The 27,452-nt window shown below is 44.2% G+C and overlaps 1 protein-coding gene across 1 annotated transcript in view; it reads right to left on the reverse strand.

The window, feature by feature from the left end:
* Positions 1-27,452, reverse strand: part of LOC123750908 (glutamate receptor ionotropic, kainate 2-like) — a 285,687-nt gene that overhangs the window by 179,715 nt on the left and 78,520 nt on the right. Inside the window, exons 5-8 of the mRNA XM_045733008.2 lie at positions 21,373-21,596; positions 21,102-21,230; positions 20,630-20,752; positions 20,238-20,301 (exon numbers count right to left, since the gene is read on the reverse strand). Coding sequence (XP_045588964.1) covers positions 20,238-20,301; positions 20,630-20,752; positions 21,102-21,230; positions 21,373-21,596 — 540 coding nt within the window. The remainder of the gene's footprint in view (positions 1-20,237; positions 20,302-20,629; positions 20,753-21,101; positions 21,231-21,372; positions 21,597-27,452) is intronic.

Here is a 27,452-nt window from a genome sequence, read left to right on the forward strand (position 1 = left end):
GAGTGGAGGAGTTATGTTTGAAGACTCCCAGGGGAGGACGAGAGTGTTGACTACCAACAACCTCCACGACCACCAGGGCGGAGCAGTACTCTCTCTCAAGGTCATCCCTCATGCAGACGTCCACCAACCAGCTGTGGACCAGTGGTGGGACACTACAGGTCCAGACGGACCCCGGGACGACCCTCGGGTCGTTCCCCACACAGAGGCTTCAAGAGTGACACCTTCAGTCACGCCTCAAGTACGACCCCTGTCTGCACTCATGGAGGTTCCGCCTCTCAGGCTGTCCTCAGAAGACCCCAATATCACCGGGGTTATCTTGAGGTTATCTTGAGATGATTTCGGGGCTTTTAGTGTCCCCGCGGCCCGGTCCTCGACCAGGCCTCCACCCCCAGGAAGCAGCCCGTGACAGCTGACTAACACCCAGGTACCTTTTTACTGCTAGGTAACAGGGGCATAGGGTGAAAGAAACTCTGCCCATTGTTTCTCGCCGGCGCCTGGGATTGAACCCAGGACCACAGGATCACATGTCCAGCGTGCTGTCCGCTCGGCCGACCGGCTCTGGGGTACCCAAAATTGAACCCCAGATGACGATATTCCACTATCATCAGGCCCCTAGCGGTTCCCAGGTTGTCTTGTCGACGACCCCACTGGTTGCGGAAGAAGAACAACGACCCCAGTCCGGTCCATTACCATCGGTCCATCAACAACGGACCCCAGTGGACCCCGTGTTGCCTGTCATCATCGCACCGCAACCTCCAGTGGACCCCAAGCTGACTACGGTGGATTCTGGTTGTGTGTCATTATTAAGACGACCCCAGTGTACCCCATGTTTCTGGTTACCAACTTTAAGCGACCCCATTGGACCCCAGTGGACACCCAGGTTGTCCTGTCGACGACCCCACTGGATGAACGAGAAAGAAGGAAGAAGAAAGAAGAGAGAAGGAAGAAGAAAGAAGAGAGGAGAAAGAAGAAGGAAGAAAGAAGAAGATGCATGGGCCACCGTATACGACCAGCCTGTGACGGTTGGCGCCCGGCCCCTAGTGATGGTCATTGGTCACTAGCGGGGCCCAAGAAGATGCTCACACTTGGCACTTAGTCTGGTGCTTGGTGTTGGGAGCACTACACGCAAGGACGCTGTGTCCAGACCAGCCCGGTTGCCTTCATTGGCTGCCACTTGCCGGCAGACACATCATCCTGTGGCCGTGTGTGAGGCAGCGTGATAGTACAGACCGAAGACTCCGTCGAGGGATGTGGGCAGAAGGACGTCGCTGGAAGAGCAGCGCGGGTCTGTAGTTTGGGAGTGAAAATTGCCGCCCCAATGGTCGCGCCAGGACCCCAAAAACGCTGGCCAGTAGATGCTCGGCGTGGGCTGACCCTGACGTGACGGGGGCTGCCGAGTAAGCGGTATAGTGCACCTAGTAGGCTCTTGGCTCTGACCACGGTTAACAGCGTTGTTGTGGCGCCTGAAGGAGTAGCATCCGGACACTGATGAATTGGGAAGCATTGTTACGACCCTCATTCCTGCCTGCAAATCGCGTCTCCCGGTGCTACATCTTCAGAGACTTTTCAAAGACATTTTAAGCTACTGGAAAATGTTGAAATAGCAATTTGTTAAACCAAGTAAAAATTGAACTGAAATATTTTAGCTAGGATTTTGTCATTATTTTTTTTATTTAGGATGTATTTTCTTGTATTTTTTATGCTCCTTGTTGATATGTTGATTCTTGCTTTTTATTTTATGTCTCCACTAAATGAAGTTTTCGAGTGTGATTCAATCTTGATTGGATCCCACTACAAAAAGCTTCATATTGGGGGAGATAGGGGGATATGTAACAGTGCAAGTATTTTGCACTCTTTCATGTATTGTGAGTTGTAATTGTGGGTGGGTGTGTGTGTTTACTAGTTGTGATTTGCGGGGGTTGAGCTTTGCTCTTTCGGCCCGCCTCTCAACTGTCAATCAACTGTTTACTAACTACTTTTTTTTTTTTTCCACACCACACACACACACCCCAGGAAGCAGCCCGTGACAGTTGACTAACTCCCAGGTACCTATTTACTGCTAGGTAACAGGGGCACTTAGGGTGAAAGAAACTTTGCCCATTTGTTTCTGCCTCGTGCGGGAATCGAACCCGCGCCACAGAATTACGAGTCCTGCGCGCTATCCACCAGGCTACGAGGCCCCAATGTGTGCGTGTATGTGTGTATGTGTGCGTGTATGTGTGTGTGTTGGTGAGGAGGCACGCGGTACGAGGGAGGTGTTGACTAGCTTCAATCCGCTGACATGGTAGTACGTAACAAAGAGGGCCTTGTGTACTGCAGGACCCGCCTGGGTCCTATAAGGGTTAGTTTTGCTTCTCAGTCCTTATTTGGGCATGAGGAAGAGAGTACACAGCTTCCCCCACGTTGGGGATGGCTAGTAGATTCAGTTAGCAATCACCTTGCACAGAGAGAGGGTGACCAGCCAGCTTCCTCACCCTGACGGGTGACACTCCAGGCACCCTCAGGGTGCATCCGTCTGAGTTGTGAGGTAAGAGTGTCAGTAATGCATTGTCTTGATTGGGTGTCTTAGTGGTGACGAGCTGAACCATTTAGCCATGTATGGTGTGGGCGTGTATGGAGTGGCTGATCCCCCGCCCCACCCCCTTTTTGAGTTTGATCAATATTGTGTTAAATAATAGAATGTCAAAGTGTTAAATATCAATTGCTGGTAAATGAAATAATTTGGTAATAAATATCTATGTGTAGAAGAACAAGCTTGGCTTTTGTTTAGTCCTCTTTTTGAATCAATGTCCCCTCAAGTAAGAGTTAAGGCTAGAGAGATATCTAGATGAACACGTGAGAGATAACTAAATTAAGCAGTGTTCCTGTCGCATTGTTTAAGTGGAAGTGAATTTAGATTCAATGACAGGTGGTGGCAACGAATTTCAGAACATCTTGGAATATCAGTATATAAAAATCATAGATAGAATAACAGTCAGTCTACTCTCCCCTACTCTTCTTATTCCTCATATTTACTCTACACCATCTCCTTCATTCTCTCCCTCCTGCCTCCCCGTTCGCTCCCCGTTTTCTATTCCCGCTCACCTCCTTCTGCCTCAGTACCCTCTCAACTTTATCCATGTCTATCTCTCCTCCCCTCCTTCTTCCTTTACTTTACTTTCCTTAAACTAATCATACCCCCCCCCCCCCACGTTACACAGCGGTGGTTTCAACAATTTTGTTTGAAATTGTTGAAAGGCTCACGCGTCTAGCCTTCGGACACGTGCGTAGATGCTAGGGAGGACAGCCGCGGGCTAGGATTAGCAGTGCGCCTCACAACAGTGCGTTTGAGTGGGGATTGGCGAATCTTGGGGTCATGCGGGCTGATATGATTAAGGTTTAGTTAGTAAGATTAGGCTGTTAAGATTTATTGAATAGGAGACCGCTCCGAGTTGATTGGACTGGGGACCATACTCGACCCATTGCAATTGATTCAGAGGTGTTGGGAGCCACCATACTCTCAACAGCAGTTCCTTGTGGGCTGTCTGGGCGGATTTATCTGTGGGACGCTAGGAGATAGTCCGAGGGCGTTGTTAGACGACCCAAAACGCTGGGAAAAACGTAAATCCGTGAAGAGCGTTGCGGCTTCCGAGGGACGGACTAGTAACCTACCTAGCAGCGATTCAACGACTAAGTGATCGCACACTTAATGGAGGTTGAGTCGTCTCTAGTCTTAATTGTTGCTGAAAGCTGCGTGTCGCTCTGTTAGAATCTAGATGGTTGAGACCCCTAGGCTAGGTGCGGTACGGCGGGCCGGTAGGAGCAATTATAGGATTAAGTCGAGTGTATCTTTGAATAAAGTATAATTAAAGTTATAAAGTAATTCCTTTTATTTGTGTGTTCTAGAGATTAACAATTTTGATTCCCCTAAATTCAATCCCCGGTTAAAAATAAAAGTGTTCAGTATTTTTCTTATGCATTAGGCTAAGTGCGTACATTAAGCTTTACTATTCCCTATTATATTAGTCTAAGTCAGAGGTGTGGTTTTCTAGAGCGTAGTTAATCCTCTGAACTTAGGGCTATATGTCGGTCACTATATTTAGTGAAGAAGTTTGTTAAGGGATAGTAATTTTCGTTGTAAATGTTTGAGAGAGCACGTGGAAATATTTATTTTTAAGTATTTTGGGATAAGTTTTCGGCTAAGTCAACGTCGGAAAGTCGTTAAATGTAATTAATTTGTATTCGTGGGTCACGTGTATGATCTGGGTGTCATTAGGATTCCCCAGTCGATGCGGATGATATTATTCTAGTGTTTACCAGTAAGACGGTAGAATTGTGTTTTAGACAGAATTTTTTTTTTGTGGAAACGTAGGTGGAAAATTTTCTAAGTCCAGCCTTGGGCACGAATTGTACATTTTGGCGAAAATTCGAATTTGTCATGTTTCGTGTATATTCTAGGGTCAGTATTACCCTCTAGTGCGCGCAAGGGACGTAATTCTGTTCTTAAGCATTAGACAGTGATAATTACATTTTTGCCGAATTTAGTTATTTTTCGAGAAAATCGTGTTGTAATTTTGTCAGAGTCCACTTGAGGTGAAAACCTCAGATTTTGACGAAAATTCGAATTAATGAGTGTCGATACCGCCCGAGGTGTCAGTATTGTTCTGTATACAGCGTCAGTATTAAATAATAACGTATTTATATCTGGGAACGAGAAACCCATTTTTGCGAATTACGGGAGTTTTGCGATATTTGGGGTGATAGATTTTTTTTGTTCGAGTGCAGGAAAATTGGCAGAGTCCAGCATTTGAGTAAAAACGCAGTTTTTTTAATAAAAATTCAATTTTGGCAAGCAAATATATGTCCTGGGTGTCTATATTAATCGCTAGAGCGGTTTATTAACGTAAAACTAGTTATTTTCCTTCAGAATAAAAATTGTGATTTTTCACCGTTTAAGCGAAAAAGCGCGGGACTTAGTTTTTTTCAGCGCAGCTGGTCCCGCTCCGCCAGTCATCAGTGGCCACGCTGCTTACTTCAAGTGCGTTTAGTGTTAAAGTACAGAAAATATTCTTTATTTAATCCATCACGAGTGCTGCGCGTTAGTTACTGTTATCATTTTAATTGTTTTATATAAATTAGTCTTTAATTTTTTTAACGTAAAGGACTTAGCTTTCAATAATAGAACTGCGGGTTATTTCACGGTCAGACACGAGTGCGGGGCAGACGCTCATTCATTGGATTCACATCACCGATTTTCTCGATTAATCGTAGTATTTCCTATTTTGGGAATTTCGTTGGTTTTCTCTTGGAAAAAGAGTTGATTTTTTATTTTGTGTAAGATCATGGTTGTAGTGAGTCCGGGTCGAGGGTGTATTGAAGGGTAGTTACAAGAGACATGGCACACCACGAATCACAGGAAATGTTTAACCCAGACAGTGACCAGTCAGTAGGGACCAGTGGGAGTGGAAGTGTAGAGGACAGCACCTCGTTCAGTGGGGAGCGTGGCCAGCAACCTGTTCAACGGGAACAGGGACAACCACACCAACAGCAGAAACTACCCCACATAACACCAATACCTCAACACCTAGGTACACCTCATCCGTCACTACAACAACCCCAACCCCACCTCCCATACCAACCCCATCCTCAATTCCCATACCAACCCCATCCTCACTTCCTATATCAGCCCCAACCTCCATTCCTATACCCACCCTTCCCCCAACCCCAGGCCACACCATATCCATTCCAACCAAAGGCCACCCCATACCCATTCCAACCCCAGGCCACTCCATATCCGTTCCAACCCCAGGCCACCCCATATCCATTCCAACAGGCCACCCCATACCCATCCCAACCCCAGACCACCCCATACCCATTCCAACCCCAGACCACCCCATACCCATTCCAACCCCAGGCCACCCCATACCCATCCCAACCCGAGGCCACCCACACCATACCTCAACCCCAACCCCAGGCCACCCACACCATACCTCAACCCCAACCCAGGCCACCCACACCATACCTCAACCCCAACCCCAGGCCACCCACACCATACCTCAACCCCAGGCCACCCACACCATACCTCAACCCCAACCCCAGGCCACCCATACTGTACCTGAACCCCAACCTCCATCCACACCCCAACCCCAGGCCATCCACACCATACCTCAACCCCAACCCAAGGCCACCCACACCATACCTCAACCCCAACCCCAACCTCAACCCAGTTCCCAACCCCAGGACCCACCCACTGCCAGTAGCCCCGCGTCATACAAACCGAGAATTGTGAGTCTAATTCCTAAGTTGACTCTGCCGACACTCAGAGGCACGGAGTTGCCGCTTATTAAGGTGGAACGCAACCGCCGAGTGGAAGACTGGCTTTGTCAGATTAGTTCGATGCTGGAGGCTGTCCCAGAGGATAGTTTGAAAATTACTCCTACTATAGGGGCTTGCGTGGACGTAACCGGTCCACTGGCGAGACTGACAGAGTTTCAGCACCTGACGACTTGGCCACAGTTTGTCCAAGCGATTAGGGACAGATTCAAGGAAAAGGTGTCAGAAGATGAGGCTCATTTTTATCTGCAGTCACTTAGGAAGGATGACCGCAGCACTGTCAAGGATTTCGGGACACTATTAAAGAGCAGGGTTGACGACCTCACTACGGAACTGGGGTTAGATTCGAGTCAGGCAGAGCGATTAGCTTAACAATTGTTCTGCAAAACGTTACCTTCTGCTATGGGGCCATTTTTATTTGCGGAGGGAGCGTTTGTGAGTTATAAAGACCTAGTCCAACAGGCCGCCACAGCCTTAGACAGGCAGATGCGCGCGGAGACGCCGGGCACTCAGTTGTCGCCATACGTAGAGGCGTTAAGTGAAGGCGAGGGGGCCAAGCCAAGTAACTGTAGCGCGGGTTCATCAGGCGGGAAGCAGCCCACAGCTGCAAGTTCGAGCCACCCTGCGCGGGGTACCTACAGGGATCCGCGGAGGTGTTACTCCTGCGGGAAGCGCGGACATATACAGAGGGACTGTAAAGTCACTACTATGAAAGCAGGCTCCTAGTGAGGGTAGGCCTACTTTTGAGGTGAAAGTGGAAGGTGTGAGATTGACAGCTTTTGTTGATACAGGAAGCCAGGCAACGGTAATTAAAAAGTCAGCCTTCAGCAATTTTAAGTACGCACGTCTTAAACGTTGCGCAAAGACATTAACAGCGGTCAATGGGGAAAAGATTGAGATTGTAGGTCAAGGTACAGTTAATTTTGAGATTGATGGGGAATTGCAGCCTCACACATGTACGATCGTAGAGAACCTTGATTTTCCTGGTCACATCTTAATGGGGACTGATTTTCTGTCGCGATTTGATTATTCCTTGTCTGCTCGAAAAGGGGCTAGGAACTGCAGGTTGCAGTTGGGACAGACTTCCTACCTAGTGGAGATGATCGACCATCCCCCAGTTGTAGCTTCAATTAAGAGGAAGCAGAAATATAATACGCACTATGCAAAATTGATTTTTAAGTCTCTTCCAGACACAGTTAAGAGGTCATGCGCATTGCATGCATTGACCAAACAGAGTTGCCCACCACATTCTGTTAAATTTATTAAAGTAGCCGTGGGACGTCACATACAACCAGGTACCACCCTTCAGGTGGCTGGGAGATGTGATAGCTTATTAATTCCTCATCACTTAATTGTAGTGCTCGATAAAGGTGCACTCATTCCAGTTGTCAATCTTTCACATAAGACTTTTCGCTTCAGGGCAGGTGATAGGGTATCTCAGGAAACCATGGTGGAGGACACAGAAATCTTTCACCAGGAGTCAGCTGAGACGCCAACCGTCACTGCACAATGTAGAGCATTGCACATGATAGATACTAAAACACCATCAAAAGTACAATATGAGACGAGAAATGTTGCACGGAATGTGGAAGAAGTAGAAAAATTAATATCAGCACTTGATTTACAACATGTTACACAGGCGGATAGGAAGGCACTGAGAGAAGTTTTGCGGAAATTCCCTAAATTATTTGCGACAGAGGATGACCAGATTGGTCTCCTTGATAAGATTGAGCACACCATTCCAACTGGTGATCATTTGCCTGTGTACACGAGACAGTGGAGGTTGCCGGAACAGGCAAAGAACGTTATCAGGGAGGAGTGCTAGAAAATGTTGAAACAGGGCGTAATAGAGCCTAGTACGTCACCGTGGCTCTCTCCTGTTGTGCTAGTTCGGAAACCGGACGGTAGTTATCGTTTCTGTGTTGACTACCGGAAGGTGAACGAATTAACTAAGGATGATGTGTATCCGTTGCCCCGAATACAGGAGATAATAGATCAATTTGGTGCTGCTAAGTATTTCTTAACTCTGGGCGCGAAATCGGCGTATTGGGCGATTCCGGTGGCAGAACAGGATAGCGAAAAGACAGCATTCTCGGATGGTAGGCACACTTATCAATTCCGTAGGATGCCGTTTGGTTTGAAGACAGCGCCCTCGTCGTTTCAGAGGGCCATCAACTTCATCCTTAGTCCGGTACTGCGTAGGCATTCTTTAGCGTACCTGGATGATGATGTGATATATTCCAGGACGTTTGAGGAACACCTACGGGACTTGACTGAGACTTTGAAGTTGTTAGATCAGGCAGGTTTCAGGCTTAATGTTCAGAAGTGCACCCTAGTGGCTCAGAAATTCAAATTTCTGGGGTTCCAGGTGTGCCCAGACGGTATCCGACCTGACCCAGATTCTTGCCGCGCCATTGCTGATATGCCTACTCCAGGGACAGCCAAGGACGTGCGTTGGTTTTTGGGGGCGGCCGGATATTTTCGTCGTCATATTGAAGGTTTCGCTGGCATTTCAGCACCCCTGTCTGATCTGACAAAGAAAAATGCGAAGTTTGTATGGAAATCAGAGCATGACGAGGCCTATCGCAAACTGAAAGACCAACTAATCACGACACCGGTATTGGCTATTCCTGATCTTGAGAAAGAGTGGGAGGTGCACACTGACGCTAGCGGTATAGCTATTGGCGGGTGCTTAATTCAGCGAGATGCGGATAATTTACCCCATCCAGTAGCTTATTTCAGTAGGAAGGTCAAAGGACCTGAAGTTCGTTATTCAGCTACGGATCGGGAGGCACTGGCAGTAGTAGAATCAGTTAGGTATTTCGAACCTTACCTATTTCAGCGGCACTTTGTAATCTACACAGACCATCGAGCGTTGACACACATATTTAAAAAGCGAGCAAAATGCCCACGAATGTCACGCTGGTCTCACGAACTTTCGGCCCATTCATTCCAGATTTTGTACAAGCCTGGTCCAGCACATGTTGTGCCAGATACGCTAAGTAGGATCATAGCGGCAGTTCAAATTAATGAAAATATTGAAACCATTCCATCAGATAAAATGAGAGAATACCAGATGAGCGAGCCTAGATGGAAAGAAATTATTGAGTATTTAAAGGGAGGAAAATACCCGAAAAAGAAAAAGAATTTACCTATTCATGATTTTGAAATGAAACAGGGCGTCTTGTATTATGTTAATAGCCAGAATGATAGGGCAGTATTTCAACTAGTTATTCCGGACGCGTTGCGGTCATCAGCGGTAAAGCTCGCGTATGCTTCAAAAATTACAGGGCATCCGGGGGTCTTTAAAAGCAAAGTCTCTATTTTATTTTCCAGGATTACTTTCTGAAGTAATCAATTTCGTGAAGTCGTGCCCTCGTTGCCAGAGGAGGAAAGGCACCCTTAAGGTACAAGCCCCACTTCAGGAATTTCCTGAAATTCGTGAGCCTTTACATCGTGTGGGGGCCGATTTGATTGATTTACATCACAGTCATTCAGGGAACAGATACGTGTTGGTGCTAGTAGACCATTTGTCTAGGTACACTACACTAGTTGCATTACCTCAGAAGGATTCTCGTACGGTTGCAGAGGCGTTCTTGCGTAGGTTCGTTACTGTATTCGGACCTCCTAAAGTTTTAGTCTCTGACCGGGGTCAAGAATTTAATGGGAATATATTTAGAGAAGTTTGTAAGATTTTAGAGACAACTTCGGCTTTTACAACAGCCTACCACCCACAAGCAAACGGAATGACGGAACGGGCTAATCGTTCAGTCAAGGATATGCTTGCAATCCTTGCTGAACATGACGCAAACGCCTGGGATGAACACCTACCCTATGTTCAGTTAGCCTTGAATACTGCCATCCACCAATCAATTAACACCCAACCACTTCATTTGTTTACTGGTAATTCATGCAATTTTCCCTCAGGTCTGCTGAACAGACATAATATTGCATACGGGGAGGACTATCCTTCAGAGGTCCTTGAAAAAATGAGAAATGCATGGAATATTGCAGCTGAAGCGTCCAAGAAGGCACGGACTCGGTATGCTCATTTTTATGACAATAAAGTGCACCCTCTTGAGTTGAAGGAAGGAAGCCTCGTATTGAGAGTGAATGAGGCTGCGCCCGCAAATCAGAGTAGGAAACTAGCTCCGAGGTGGCGAGGGGCCATATAGAGTAATTAAAAGGGCGGGGCCGGTTAATCTTGTTATAAAAGGAGTATTCGAGGACCAGGTGGAAAGGACAATTCATGTAAATAAATTTAAACATTATCATGCTAGAGAGGAATTAGAACTGCCTTCAGCGGGTCTAGTTCCTGACTCAGCAGTGCTGACTCATCAGTAGTCAGGTGCAGTCTCGCCACCCTATGGTGACGAGATCTCGCGCTATACAGTAAAGTAACTTCCTTGGTTAGTATAATTTAGTATTCATTAGATTTTCCTGTAAAGGCAATGAGGTGAACTATCTCTATACTTAACTCGGGTTCCACCTCCACCAAACCCAGAGTATATCTATGCTTCCGCTGTGTTGTGTCTGTCTGTTCCCAAGTCTGATTGGTACACCGACCCAGTTGTTCCAGCCACACGTGAACCCTTGTCTGTAGAGACCGAGGGGGGAGGCACGTTACACAAAGCCCTCCCCCCACCAGACCCAGTAACCCATACATCAGTTACTTTGGGGATGAGTGACTATCCAAGGGTCACCCGGCCGACGCCTCACGTCACTAACGAGCTGTCCACATATAGCAGTCACCAGAGGTGCCATACAACACCGGGGTAGCTGTCTCGAGATCACCACTACCCACCTGCTGCGTCATCTATACTGCAGCCATTCCAGCAGTGTTGGAGGAGAGGTCAAGAAATGGAAAGCGCGTAGCAGTACTCAAGAATTTCGCCGGAAGATTAATGATTACGTCATCTGAAGCAACAAGAAAGCGGAACTAAGGCGATTACAGGTGGAAGGTACGGTTTCCCTACAGAGAACCGGGACTCGCCAATAGAAGGTCGCAAAATTGTCTCCTTTGGCCTAAAATCGGCGGTACGAGGGTATACACAGTTGGTGTTAATGGCCTAGTAACCTGGTGACATTAAGAAACGCCTGAGGTGACGTGAGAAATGATGGAAGACGAGATTCACCTGTTCTGCAATCAAGCAACCCGCCTCTACGACCCTCTGACACCACTCCTGTTACGAGACACTGTTGGTACATCCAGTCCTGCTCTGCTGTGGTCATCTACACCGTCAAGTTTAACATCAAGACTGGCGTGTGAACTGTGATATATATGAAGGCGTGTGGACTGTCGGGAGCAAGATCAATGGCCGAAGTAACAGTATTCTACAGCTGTCACTTGGCACTCAGCTCTACTACACTCTGTCGTCATTCGAGACTACCGGATGGGAGTACAAGAGGACCAGGTATTGAGGTCTACACACGGGAAGAAGCAAGATCGACATCAATTGACTTCGTCAGCGACTACATTCAGCGTCCAGCAGCATCGATTTTTTTTCCCTGATTACTCAATATGAACAATTGTTACAAGAAACAAAGTTGGCTCTGAACATCTGTGTAAAGAATATCTGGACACTTTGGTTTAAATGTTGAAAAACAGATTTAGAATCACAAAACTTTATAAATGTTGAAAAACAGATTCAAAATAATTATTCTGGTATAATGATATATGAAAATTTTACTCTATATATTGGTCATTGATTAAAATCGAAGCCCCTGTGTAATTGTCTAAGCCCAGAACAAACGGTTATGGAAAATTATGTTGTTGTTTTTTCAGAATGTTTGAACACAGGAGAGGCGGACCAATATAAACATTTTTTTTTTTTTTTTTACATGCAAAGCATGCAAATTAAATACAATAAAAACAAATACAAAATACATAACAAAGGAAAACAATAGACCACCGGCCAGAAGGGCCGACAGCAGAGCACAACAAAGCACACACACGAGAAAAGCATAGAAAATGACAGCATATATAAAAGCACAAAACATAATACAATGACAAACAAGCAAACACAGTAACATCACAAAACAAAACCTCCAGAAAAACAAACCATACAACAAGAGGCATAACAGGACAGAGAACAGGACAAACACAATACAGTCCAAACAAAATAAAGGACAAACACGTACAACAGGTAAAGCAATACAAAAACACCAGGTCAAACGCACAGCACAAACAATACAGGAACAAAAAACACACACACCAAACCACCCGCCCCGTAAACAAAGGGCTAGGCCAAAATAAACAATAAAAAAATTTCAATAAAAAACTAACAATAAAAATAAACAAGCAAAACACTCACACCTGAAAACAAAACAGGCACAAACACAACAACAAACATGCACTGGCCTGAAGGACCGAGAATAAAACAACAAAGTATATCATGAAACAAAACCAGACACTTCAACACAAAACAAAACAATACAACTTTATACAAAATTTTTCAAAGACACTAAACACCGGCCTGAAGGGCCTACAACATAAACAACCATGAACAGAAACATAATGAAACAAAAAAAAGAAACAATACCGGAAATATAAAAAAATACAACAAAGCACCGGCCTGAAGGGCGCACAATAGGTACAACACATTACAAAACAAACCACAGGTCCAAGCACACAGACTACTCAAATGTCTCATACTTATCCGGCCACTCCGCCGCCGGGAAGCGAATACAATACGCCTCCCAAAGTAACATGACGTCCTCCGAAATAGGTTCAGTACGAACTGTACGAGGATCAGGCATGGACTCCGGCACACCCGCAATAAAACACTGAGCCCGTCGAATCCAGATGGTAGAAGGGCACCACGGAACCGGACGCACGCGGTCATCAATGTCAAAACGCAAAGGATGTTGATCATCATGCGCCACTCCGGAGGCCAGGATGATAGGGAGAGGCTCCTTCCCACGAGGCCGGGCAATGGGCATCGCACTGGGAGCCTCCTCGACTGTCTCACAGGGCCCAGCGTCAACCACCGAACGTTGTACCTGCTGGGATCCCCCATGCTTGGCATCCTTCTTCAGCACCAGCTTGATGCCTTGGCTAGCACCAGAACCCACACCACCCACGTCTGTAGGAGCAACCACCTCCCATTGCGTAGAACCTTCTGCAGGAGAAAGAATAGGAGGTAAATCAGACGCACATCCATCGTCAACAGCAGACACATGTACATCAGCCACCACCAGCGACGTAGAGCGCGAAGCACCCGGAATCGCCACATTATCTCCAGAAGTGCCACCTGCGTCGTAATCCTCCGCATCAGCCCAAGCAGTAGAAGAACGCCTGGAACGCTTGGGCACTGGCCGCACATCCTCACAGCCGGAGGCGGACCCAGAACCACGGGCCTCACGAACCGGGCGAACCAATGCCCGACGCAGTACGGCAGCAGCCTCAACCACATGGGGAACCGGGCCGCACACAACAGGACGCTCCGCAGCCCCCCTAACACACAGCACAGTCGTAACACCTGACGAGGGTGCAGGACCAGGCATAGCAGCAGGATTCGAGGAAGACGCAGACCACCCACAGAGACCAGCCGGAAGACCCTCGGGAGCAACTGGCACAGCGAAGTGACCAGCGACAGAAGCCACCGGAACACTCGGAGGAGGGACAACAACCACCGGGGGCACGTCGGGTGACGCAGGGGGGGCCGCATCAGCAGCGAATGGGACCTGCCCCTCATCATCTCCGGAATCCACGTCCTCAGGGAGCGGCGGGAAATCCTCTTACTGAAACAAGTTAACAGGTGCAGCAGGGGCCTCAGAGCACCCGGCAGCCTGATGCCCTAACTGGCCACACCGGAAACAAGTATGGGGCGCCCGGGCATAATACACCCGAACGTAGTAACCTAGCAGCCGGACAGAAGATGGGATATCCGACCGCAGGCGCATATCTAAGGTACGGACGTTCGTCTGCTTCCCAGCATACTTCCCTGAGGAAAGCTTGTTCACCCGCACACTGATGATAGCACCATACCTCCCGAAGAAGCGCCGGAGAAGGTCTTCAGGGAACTCCAGGGGCGCACCATGCACACTGACATATGTCAGGGCACCACTTCAGTCCGAGATCGTAACGGAGCCGGCGCCATCCGGCAACTGCAACGAACGCCCTTCGTTCCGCCGGAGGAAGTCCCGATACTCCTCCTCCCGCACGAACTTGACAATCACCTGGTGGGCCGTAACAAGCTCAACTCCATATACAGCCTCCACTGGGACACGAAGCATGTCGCACATTACACACTCAATGGTCGGATAACCAGCCTTGCACGAGAATTCCAGACCCACGGAGTTCACCCGCAAAACAGGAGGAATTGCAAGGCCCCCATGTCAAAACGGCCACGTTAGCACGCAGCCAGGCAGGCAACACCACTGCCCACGTCAGCACAGGCGGGCAGAGACACACCCGCCCCCAACCGGCCGAAACTGGCAAACAGCACCAACTGCTGGAGCGCCGAAGCACACGTCTGTCCCCAACCAAAGCTAGGGCCAGACCCCAATATAAACATTGACACTCTTACAGTGAGTGCTAACACTTGGCTGTACAGTCAGCTGAAACCTGTGATATAGTATAGGAATTTTTTTTATATTTTTAGATACATGTAATAAACGTTAGGTGTGTTCCTTAGCATGTCAAGGTTGACATTGATTGGGGAGTGGTTAGTACACAGATGTGAACTTGATAGTTCAGTAGTACGCTCCCGGATGACAAAGTTCAGTCTCAAGATATAACTTTTATGTTTGAGCACGGTGTGGCCGGCTCTAGAGGACACATGAAGTTGGCTAGTGAAGAGCCAAGAGATTTTAATAGCAAGTCTTTGCTGTTAGAGTAGGGACATGTTATTTAGCTATGTCAGTAAGGGTAGGATGTATGTTTCCTGATGTTGGAGGATTGCTGTCAGTTGACAGCTGAGAAATTTATGAATTTGAACATCTTTATTATGATGATGTTGGACACTCTAATAATTGTCAAATTTTTCTTAGTTAGGTTAGCTTTTGTTTGTGGCATGAGTTGAATTGTGGATTTGGATACTAAACCTCGTTATTTTTAACAAAATAACAAGGTTTACTAAGTGCTTGTGCGGGGTGGGGGGGGGGGGTTGTAACAAACTAGGTTTGTTGTAAGAATTATCCAGAAGGTTCCAAAAATCGTGTAGGGACTGACCTCAACATTGCGTATTCCTCTGGGGATTAGCATGTCTGAGTCACAAAATGGCTGGCGTCTTTGTTCATAGTTCGTATAATGAACCATTCTATAGTATTCACTTATTTAGAGAAATTAGCCTTTATTCATCTTACATTCAAATTGGATTGTATAATATTCCTGGTTATAGTATCAAGAGTATTCTATTTATTAGGAGACTTGAGTTAAGTCACCATCAGTGACGTCACGAAGCCAGGACTAGGCAGTAGCACGGAAGTGACCTCAACGACCTGGCGGTCATAGGTCAACAGTTTCCACATTCAGTAATTCACAAAGGTCAAATAGCCAATTTGGGATCGGGAATAGCTCTTCCTTAAGATGGTTGTGTAATTTAACTTCAGTTAAAATATTTCAACCAATCTGGATCAATTCAGTGCAACAGAGGTTAATTGTTAAACTTAAGCCTTGCTAGTGACTTGGTAAAACTTAGACTAGGCAGAAGGATACAATGCTCTAGTCTGGGGAAGACCAGACGAGGAGAGATCAGTGTGGGATCCGGATCAACTGGGGAAAGTCAACCATCTCACCTCTCCCCCCCAAGACCAGCACCCCACCCAAGCTGGTCAACATAGAGGTATAGTTGCTACTGGTTCTTATAGGGATAGTCAACTCATTGCCAGCCAGGAAGTGTTCAGTCAGGGAGTTTCAATTATTTAGATTTTGTTTAGTTTTGAATAAATTAATTTAATCTTATGTTCATAAACCCTGTTAAATACTGCACAAATTTAAAAGGCCTTGATGCGGGTTCGAACCATCGTCTGAGAGGCCCCAGACACGCCTTAATCGCACATAAATTAATTAGTTATTAATTTGCCTTTTTATTAATTTCCATGTGTGTGCTATATTTATGTAAATTTGTCCTTGTCACGTGGTCCCCACGAGGCCGAGTTGAATTGGGCGCCAATTCTAACACCGAATCCGAATTACCATTCCCGTTGATTTGTAATTAATTCCACACTAAAGATCCAAGGGTATATGTTACTAGTGGGGATCAAGCCCCTAAGTTATTGATTGGCATGATCGATCCAGACCTCGATCATTGCTCAGTGTTGCAAGGTCTGGTGGTGGCAGTGTAAAGGCGGCCCTAGGGTTTTGCTAGAAGCCTGTTTCACGTCATACGGGTGTAGAATCTCAAGTCGGTAAATCGTCTTGAGACCACGTGGCATGGGGTCGGCTCAAGTGAGAGTTTTGGGGTCCCTTGGCAGAGAACAAAAAGTAAGAATACAGGCAGAGGGAGAGTAAAATGGTAGGAAAGATCATTCGAGAACCCCCCCCCCTCCCCCCCGTGTTACACCGCCGGCACTCAGATGGTAATCTTAGGCATAGCATTTTATCATATCACCTCATTCTTTGCAGCACATGTGAGGAACACAGATGCGAAAAAGCCTGAATGGTCCCCAGGACTATATGCAACTGAAAACTCACACCCAAGAAGTGACTCGAACCCACACTGACAGGAGCAATGCAACTGGTATGTACAGGACGCCTTAATCCACTTGACCATCACGACCAGACAAAAGGAAGTGATAGCTGAAGCTATTTGAACCACTTCCCTGCCGGCACTCGGATGGTAATCTTGGGCATAGCATTTTATCAAATCACCTCATTCTTTGGGGCACACGTGAGGAACACAAATGCGAACTAACCTGAATTATATGTTCCTTAATGGAGCCCTGTTGCTTATGCATCGTTAATCGCCTGGAAAGAGATGTTGTTGTCTTGCCTATATACTGAGCTCTTTGAGGCTTACAGTCCCCAAGTGGACATTTAAAGGCATAGACGACGTTGGTCTCTTTTTAAAGCGTTCTGCTTTATGTCTGGAGAGTTTCTCATGAGTAGGTTGGTTGTTTTTTTGGTTTTATAGTAAATCGTCAATTGTATCTTCTGATTTTTGTCTGTAGGGATAACGTTCCTATCAACAAAATATTTCAGGACCCTTTCCTCCGTTTTATGAGCTGTGGAAAAGAAGTTCCTGTAAAATAGTCTAATAGGGGGTAAAGGTGTTGTGTTAGTTGTCTCTTCAGAAGTTGCATGGCGTTTCACCTTCCTTCTTATATTTGAATCTCTTCCCACAACTAGACCATCACCAGAGAAATCTTAACAAACAACACAGAAATCATCAATAGATACAGCGATAGCAGGCGGCTTGACATCTGCGAGGTACTACACATCAAGAAGTCAACACCAGCAATCAACAGCCAATTAATGCACAACTATATTTTATCCACTTCAAGACTCCGCACCAATATAGAAGCATCAAGAAGTATGGGCCAATAGGCCTTTTGCAGTTACTTCCATCCTTCCCTTTAATTTACCCAATTTATACCCATTGTTCCGTGTTCTATCTTGTGTTGAAAGTTTTGTTCACCTCATCCAAAATTGTTGTAACATATCACCTCACCAAATGCGGGTATATAAGATGAAAGCTGTTTAAATGATAGCATAAAGCAGCCTTTTCCTTACCAACAGGATCAGCAGGTGTGTTCACAGGACTAAAACCCAACCACATCAAACAAATGCTCAACCCTGCACTGGGAGACATACCACAGGGCCTTCTGGTGGAACAAGCCAGATTCACCAACATATGTCTAGCTGGCAACATATCAGAGACCATAAGACTTATCTTTTTTGAGCATCTCTCTGTGCTCTAAAGAAAAAGGATAGAAGGATCAGACCAATAGCTGTGGGCAATTCCCTCTGGCGTCTCGTCGCAAAGGCTGCTGCAAGAACAGGTAGTGAAGCAGCGGCAAACATGTTAAAGCCAAAACATCTCAGGTTTGGTATTCCACAAGGATGCGAGGCGGCAGCTCACGCAGCTCTTGCTATCGTTGCTAACATCACAGATGAAAAGGCCCTTATCAAACTATATTTAAAAAATGACTTCAATTTCATGCTGAGGGATGCTGTACTCGGCGAGGTTCATCGTCATTTCCCTTCCCTCTACCTTTTTTGTAGATTCATGCTTCAGTTTGGATATAAAGCTACTTTTTGGCGAAAAGAAAACTAACTCGCAAAAAGGCGTCCAACAGGGTGACCCCCCCTTGCTCCTCTCCTTTTCTGCTTAGTCATCAAACAAGTCACAGAAGTCCTGTCCAGCGAGCTTAACATCTGGTTCTTAGATAATGGTACCCAAGCTGGTTCCCACGACTCCCTCCTAAAGGACATCTGAAAACTCCAGGAACAAGGTGCAATTTAAGGCCATATATTTTTTAAATAATATGTTCCAACCAGGGTATCATAGAGAGGATAGAGGGTGTTCTACCAAATATCCATATAACTAAACCTGAAGACAGCACACTCCTAGGAGCCTCTTAGGGATGAAAGCCATCGAAGAGGTCCTCGAAAGAAAAATCGCCGACTTTAAGAGGATAGACAGGAGGATTGAGGATATTGATGCTCATGGCACACTTTATCTCAACACCAGATGCCTGTTCCTCCACAGTTTATCCTACTTTCTGAGGTGTTCACCATCCAACATAAATAGAGAGGATAGAGGGTGTTCTGTCCTACATCCTACAGCTAAAAATAATAGGTGAGTATGACATGTTACTGAAATCAATGCTAGAAAAACCCCTCAACCTTTCTCTTGATGATCAACAGTGGAAACAAGCCTCTCTTCCCGTAAGACATGGGGCCCTCGTAGTTTGAACAGCAACCCAAATCGCTGTTCCAGCCTTCCTGTTCTCCTCCTCGGCATCCAACGATCTTGTGAAGGATGTTCTACCTGCATACCTACATCAGCTAGCAGGCATACACAATCCCAGTTTTATTAGCTGTGCCACCGAGTAGGCCTCTCATGCAATCCCATCACCTCAATCACCATCCTCAAAAGCCCACAAGCAATCCAGCTGGGATGGCCCCATTGTAGACCAAGTTGCTGCAGAGTGCCTAGGTGCTACAACAGCACAACACAACATTGCTCGCTTCACAGCAGTAGCAGCTCCACATGTAGGGGATTTCCTGTTAGCAACCCTAATGTTGGCAACTGGTATATGTCTCATACCACAAGCCCTCTAAAGTACTGTGGCACTCCGCCTTGCTGTCCCAATCCACACCAAATTTAGGTGTATTTGCAGCGAGGTGGTGGCCGACAGGTACGGCCACCATGGCCTATTCTGCCAAAACACAGAGAGATGGCACTCGAGGTACAGTGAAGTTAACGGCATCATCAGTAAAAGCCTCACCACAGCTAGATGACCAGCTGAAAGAGAGCCCCGTTACCTAACGCCCCATAACTCTGATGCTCCTATTGGTCGGTCAGATGATATCACAGTGAATAGTCACACGTTCCATAGTCACGCGTTTCCTATCTTACTAAACGCCTTATATACTGTGGGGACATATTTTTAGTGCATAATAAACATTTACGCTAGTAGAATTTTAATAGTAATTCCTAATAGGAATTACCTCCTCTTAACTGCTCCTCACCTCTCTCTTGCCTTACGTAATGCCCTTGCTTCCCAGTTACAGCTCAGCTCCTGTGCCAGGTAAGTCCACTTCGGGCACACTATGGCCATGCAACTTACAAATTTTTGTACCGAACTACTGAAACTAAAACTACAACAACAACCTCTTTCCCTCCACAATCGACTTGATAATGATCCAGGACGGACTTTATCATTGTCGTTTCTTCACTTTCTGGTATGTGGTTAAGTCATCGTATCATCAGCCACGTTATTGTGACTCATCGCCTGCAAAGGGTTTTGCTTACCTGTTTGACCACCATATCCACCACGCCAGCCCGCAATCCGTCAGAAGGAATTGTATACTTGTATCTTGAAGAAAATTAAGAATAAGGAGAAAGTTTAAATTTAATATTTCAAATATTCGGAACTGGTAAAATTTCTTTATTTGCATTAGAAAAATTATTGGTAAGATAAATGACATTTCATCTTAAAAAGCCAAGAAGATATGCAGTATTTTGTGATATGATGCATGTTAGCATTATGGTCGTAATATCAGTGCAGATTGAATTATATAAAGTGAATTTTATATCACCAGAAAATTTATCATGAAGGATATAGTATATCATCAAAAAAACTGAAAAAGTATATTTAAAAATCCAATCAAGAAAATTAGCTCTTTCACAAGAACAAAACCTACGTAAAATTGAGGCCTTGTCCTAAATATTCCAGCGTTTCATCTTCTCGTCTTCCCAGTCTGATAGTTGTACTCATCAAGTGGGTCTGATCGACTGCTATTTTGAGACTTGGACGCTCGATAAATCTGTTAATATTTACAAATAATTTAGGTACGAAGACACAAAATATTTATTACAGCTCAAAAATAAATGCGAGCACATTCCAAGTTTCACATTCAAGGAAAAACTAATAAAAAATACGTAGTATCTATGCTAACTGAATATTTTTATGTCTTTTTCTCTCATTATAGACAAAATTCTCTGCTTCTCGTTGTTTGAGAGCATCTTAAAGTGCATTGAGAAAATGCTGCAGTATAGGAATATACCATTAATGTACTTTTTACTACAATATTTTTGTTTACCATTCTTATAAGGCACTGTAACATCGATTTCCATAGCTTTATATTTTTATCATATATTCAATAACGAACTCACCTGGAGAATTTGTCAGGGAAGAGGTGAAGGCTGGAGGTGAGGGCGAGGCCTTGGTGGGGCGTCCAGGAGGCCACCTTCAGCGCCTGGGCTCCTCTGGGACTGTACGGCAGCTGGATGTACACACTGCACCTGTACAGCGACCGACGTTCATCACGAATTCACATATTTATTATTGTTTCATAAAATATTAGCAACCTGCGATAAAATGGTCTAAATAAAATGAACCAGCCTAACATGTTTTCTTTGCATAGAATCTTAAGAGATACGTTACCTGCTGCTGACAGGTGCACCATGAACAACGAGCAGCATAGAGTTGGTCATAGAGAGCAATCCATGGAGAACATGCAGGTGATGGAGGGGGAGGCGGGTGACGACCAGGAGCCTCGTCGACCACACCAGGAGGCGGCCCGTGAGGGACCACTGGGCGAAGGCGGTGAGGAAGGCGAGGTCGTCGCTCACCACCACCACCGTCACGCACCATGACACCTGCCGCACCTGTTGACGTCAACATAGTAGACGGTATGTGAGAGTGACCTACCCGCCTCAGTAGTGATGTGAGAGTGACCTACCCGCCTCAGTAGTGATGTGAAAGTGACCTACCCGCCTCAGTAGTGATGTGAGAGTGACCTACCCGCCTCAGTAGTGATGTGAGAGTGGCCTACCTGCCTCAGTAGTGATGTGAGAGTGACCTACCCGCCTCAGTAGTGATGTGAGAGTGACCTACCCACCTCAGTAGTGATGTGAGAGTGGCCTACCCGCCTCAGTAGTGATGTGAGAGTGACCTACCCGCCTCAGTAGTGATGTGAGAGTGACCTACCCGCCTCAGTAGTGATGTGAGAGTGGCCTACCTGCCTCAGTAGTGATGTGAGAGTGACCTACCCGCCTCAGTAGTGATGTGAGAGTGGCCTACCCGCCTCAGTAGTGATGTGAGAGTGACCTACCCGCCTCAGTAGTGATGTGAGAGTGACCTACCTGCCTCAGTAGTGATGTGAGAGTGACCTACCCGCCTCAGTAGTGATGTGAGAGGGACCTTCCCACCTCAGTAGTGATGTGAGAGTGACCTACCCGCCTCAGTAGTGATTTGAGAGTGACCTACCCGCCTCATTAGTGATGTGAGAGTGACCTACCCGCCTCAGTAGTGATGTGAGAGGGACCTACCCGCCTCAGAAGTAATGTGAGTGACCTACCCGCCTCAGTAGTGATGTGAGAGTGACCTACCCGCCTCAGTAGTGATGTGAGAGTAAACTACTCGCCACAGTAGTGATGTGAGAGTGAACTACCCGCCTCAGTAATGATGTGAGAGTGACCTACCCGCCTCAGTAGTGATGTGAGAGTGAGCTACTCGCCTCAGTAGTGATGTGAGAGTAAACTACTTGCCTCAGTTGTAATGTGAGAGTGAACTACCCGCCTCAATAGTGATGTGAGAGTGAACTACCCGCCTCAGTAGTGATGTGAGAGTGAACTACCCGCCTCAGTAGTGGTAGTAGGGATGACAACACAGCGCCACCTTTTTGAGGGTCCGGAAAAGATTAACTTTTGATGACTCTGTGGATAACATTTGATGACTCTTGAGAATAACGTTTGAGGACATGAGTAGCATTTTGACGTCTTTGAGTGTGTCTTTGATATCCTTGAGTGTATTATTGATTTCTGAGTGAGCTATTGATGTCCTTGATTGTTTTATTGAAGTCTTATTGCGTGTTATTGGCGTCTTTGAATGTGTTATTGATTTCTTTGAGTGTGTTATTGATGTCTTTGAGGGTGTTATTGATGTCTTTGAGTGTGCTATTGGTGTCTTTGAGTGTGTTATTGACGTCTTATAGCGTCTTATTGGCGTCTTTGAATGTGTTTTTGACGTCTTTGAGTGTGTTACTGATGTCTTTGAGAGTGTTATTGATGTCATGAAGAGTAACTTTGGTGTGTCAAAGAGTGTCTTTGATTATTTTTCTTACTCAATGATGTAAACTGCTAGTTACAAATATTTAAAAAAAGATACCTTTGACTATGTTTAGTTAAGGGGAAGAATAGTTTTAGTCAAGAACTGTAATGAGATATCTTTGGCTATTTTTTCTTACTTGACGAAGCATAATGGTCGTTAAGAATGTGTTGAAAGCAGATAAGCTTGACTCTTTTTAGATGAGAAAAGTGTTATTTTAGTTAAAAAACGACAAAAAATATGATGAATGTGCCAATTTTCAGTTGAGAGAATTGTTATTTTAGTTAGGAAATGATGAAAAGATAATGAAAGTGAGTTTTTTAGTTGATTGGCGAATATTTTAGTTAGAAAACGACAAGAAAAGATAATGAACGTGGCTATTTTCAGTTGAATGACGATGGATAAAGTTAGTTATGAACAATATGGAAAGTTTCCTTTGATTATTTTTAGCTAAGAGAAAGGTTATTTTAGTTAAGAAACGACAAGAAAATATGATGAATATGCCTATTTTCAGTTGAGAGAAGTAATATTTTAGTTAAGAAACGACAGGAACACATGATGAACACGACTATTTTTTGTTGATTGACGAATAATTTTAGTTTAAAACGACAAGAAAAGAATGTCTTGGTAAATTTATTACTGAATAAAGTGAAGATTTGTTTACAAACAGTGTTGTGAAGAACATTCTGAGAACATTGAGAACACAGAGAACAAAAACACAGAGAACACGGAAAAGAATGTGAAAATATGATTTGAACTTGCAGAGAACTTGCTGAGAATATAGAGAATATGACAAAAAACACAGAAAACATGGATGGGAATGCGACGAACATAGTGAACATGCTGTGAACATTGGTAGAACATGGAGAATATGGAAAAACTGGTGAAAAATATGATTTAAATGTGCAGAGAACATGAATAATGAGTATCAAAGTTGTACAGAGAACACGGGTGAAAATATATAAATACAGTAAGATTATTGGATAATAACTGTTCTTTTAAATTCTGGGGAGGGAGAAAGATTTGGATGAGACTGGGAAGGGGGAGTTGGGGAATGGTGAGCTGTAGGGTGGTAAGGGATAGGAAGATAAGGGTGTGGGGGGGGGGGTAAGGGAGGGTGGGGGAGAAAAGGGGTGATGGAGATAAGAGAGAGGATAGGGGGCGGGGAAACGGAGGAGAGAGGGAGGTATGGAAGGAGTAAGGTGTTGAGGAGGCAGATATCGGGATGCGAGGGGGGGGGGAAAGCTGGGGAGTTTGAGAGAGGTAAGTGAGCTAATGAGCACGGGGTTTAGGGGGGTGGAGGAAGTAAAGAAGGGGAAAAGTAAGGTGTGATATGACTATGTGATTATTATTACCGTGTGAATGATTATTTACATAGCTGAGTAAACAAAGGATATTGAAGGAGAAGATATGTTTACTTTGATAAAGGTGATAGACTAAAGTCCATCTTGATCTGAAATAATTAAGTTTGATGAACTGAGGAGAAGGACAAGAGTTGGAGTTCGGTAATTGCTTTGGTTTATTTTACAAGGTCTGAAATATAGTGAGTTTAAATTTAAGGGAACTTGGACTGATAGTAACAAAATTGTCTAAATGAGCTAAAGCACAAGAACTGAAACTCGGTAACTGCCTTTGTCTTATTTACTACATCTGAAATAGCTATGTTTTAAAGTTTAAAGAAATTGATCGGATAGTAGCGGAATTGCAAGAGGGAACTAAAGTGGAGGATGGACACTGAACTTGCTTACTGGCTCGATCTGATTTACTTCGTTCGAAATATACCGGGATTAAATCTTAAAAGAAATGATTGGATAGTAAAGAAGTTATACAAATCATTTAAGGTGGGAGACATGAGCTGGAGTTCAGTAAGTAAATTGCTGTATTTTACTATATCTGAAATACAGTGGTGTTAAATTTCAGGGAAATTGATTTGATATTAACGAAGATACGAGAGAGGATCAAGGCAGGGACAGGAGATAGAATTTGGTAATTGTTTGATTTATTGTGCTATATCTGAAATATGTTTTAAATTACGCTAAAATTGTGCCATTAGTAGTGAAAATGCACTTATAAATGCAGTCTCTGACAAATTTTTGTCTTAAACAGGTCTCTGTCTCCTTTTGGTCTTAAACTGGATACTGATTAATTTCGGTCTTTAACGGGACTCTGAATGTTTTCGAGCTCAAACTGGTATCTGACTAATTTTGGTCTCCAACTGGACTCTGTTCAATTTTGGTCCTAAAATGGTCTCAGTCAAAATTTAGGCTTTAACTGGTCTCTGACAATATTTTGGTCTAAAAATGGGCTCTGAAATTATATCGGTCTTAAATAGACTCTGTCATATTTTTTGGCCGTAAAATAGTCTCTGTTAAATTCCGGTCAAGTTTGGTCATATATGGTCTTTGAACAATTTCGGTCTATTACTGGACTCTGAAGAAATTCGGTCTTTAACTTGTCTCTGACTAACTTTTGGTTTTTATCTGGTCTCTGACAAATTTTCAGTCTTAAAACGGACTCTGAAGAAATTTGGGTCTTCTACTGGTCTCTGAATAATTTAGGTCTCCTACTGGATTCTGAAGGAATTCAGTGTTTAACTAGAACTTTGACAACTTTTCAGTCTTCAACTGGTCTCTGAAATTATTTTGGTTGTAAACTGAACTCTGAAAATATTTCGGCCATGAACTGGTCTCTGACTAATTTAGACCTTAAATGGTCTCTGAAACTATTTGGGGCTTAAACTGAACTCTGAAAATATTTTGGTATTTAACTGGTCTTTGAACAATTTCAGTCATTAACTGGTCTCTGAATAATTTAGATCTTTTACTGATGAAACAGCCATAAATATATATAAAATCTAAAAGTCATAGCTAAGATGTCTATTTTCCTTAACGAAACTTCTATGAACATATTCTCTGAAAATGGTCATTATGAAATATTTTGGTCCTAAACTCTTAAATATACTTCTATGTTTATATGCATTCTGAGATATTTTCATAAAACTGAACTCTAAAAAAAAATTAATACCCATATAAGATTTCTTTAACAAAACTTCTATGAATATATCCTCAGAAAATGGTCTATGAAAAGTTAAGGTCTTAAACGAGGATGAATTTCTAGAAAAAGAATAGGGGACGCTGAGATGTGTATTTTCAGGGACCAAAAATAAGGGGACGCAGTGTCGTCTATTTTCTTGGTCGAAAAAAAAGTGGACGCTGTTTTCTTTATTTTTCGGGAAAAGGGGAACGCTGTGTAGTCATCCCTACTACTAATAGTGATGTGAGAGTGACCTACCCACCTCAGTAGTGATGTTTGAGTGACCTTCTTGCCTAACTAGTAATGTGAGAGTGACCTACCCACCTCAGTAGTGATGAGAGAGTGGCCCCTAACAGCTTAGCTTCACCAATGAAGTTTGGATGACCTCTACACTTCAGCAGTGATAGAATACATGCCCACCTACTACTGTGGGTTCGCATCTTAATTAATTAAAGGCGACCTTCCCTACTCACAAGTGATGAGAATGTTAGATAACTGCGTTGGCAGTAATATAAGAGTGACCTATGATTTTCAGCAGTACTGCATGTGGGGAACCGATCTGTGAGATTTATAGTTATTTATTTTATATGAATTTATATAGAATTTATTTTTACGCAATTTATATATTTCGATAACAATTATATGATGTTTCACGGACTGTATTTCTGCACATTTTCACAAATCGATCTCCTTACACATCATGGTGGTTTATATATATATATATATATATATATATATATATATATATATATATATATATATATATATATATATATATATATATATATATATATATATATATATAATTGTTATATTTATATATAACAATATAATTGTTTGATTGCCTGCATATATATATGCAGGCAATCAAACTACATACATTAGTAATTGAAATTAAGAAGCCTTATCTTATATGACTGATTTTGTCCTAGACAACCAGTAGGAACATGGATGAATAAGCCAGTCGATCCACCTTGTGGGTGTGGCTTGTCCCCCATTCATGTACTGGTTTCTAGGTTACTAACTTCCTTTTCAATTGTTCCTGCCAAAGGCCACTTACATACTAACAGTAATCCTATATATATGACAGCTATATCTGAGGAAATATTGCCAATTTAAATAGAGATGAGAATAATACTCACTCTGGGTTGGTCGCTGACCTATGTCCTAACCAGAATTATCGTATCTGCCTAACATTACTGGCCAGGAATGACTAGATAAAATTTCGGAAAGACACTTTCCTTGTTTAGATGATGACTGCGTGTTGATGATGGAAGAAACACTAATTTACTCTACATAACACTTCGTCCGAGGGAGAATTATTGGAACTGAACTCGCTCCAGCAACCTGTTGTCTTAACAATAATGACTGACTACTCCCTC

This window comes from Procambarus clarkii, chromosome 4 (assembly GCF_040958095.1).
Source record: "Procambarus clarkii isolate CNS0578487 chromosome 4, FALCON_Pclarkii_2.0, whole genome shotgun sequence".
NCBI lineage: Eukaryota > Metazoa > Arthropoda > Malacostraca > Decapoda > Cambaridae > Procambarus > Procambarus clarkii.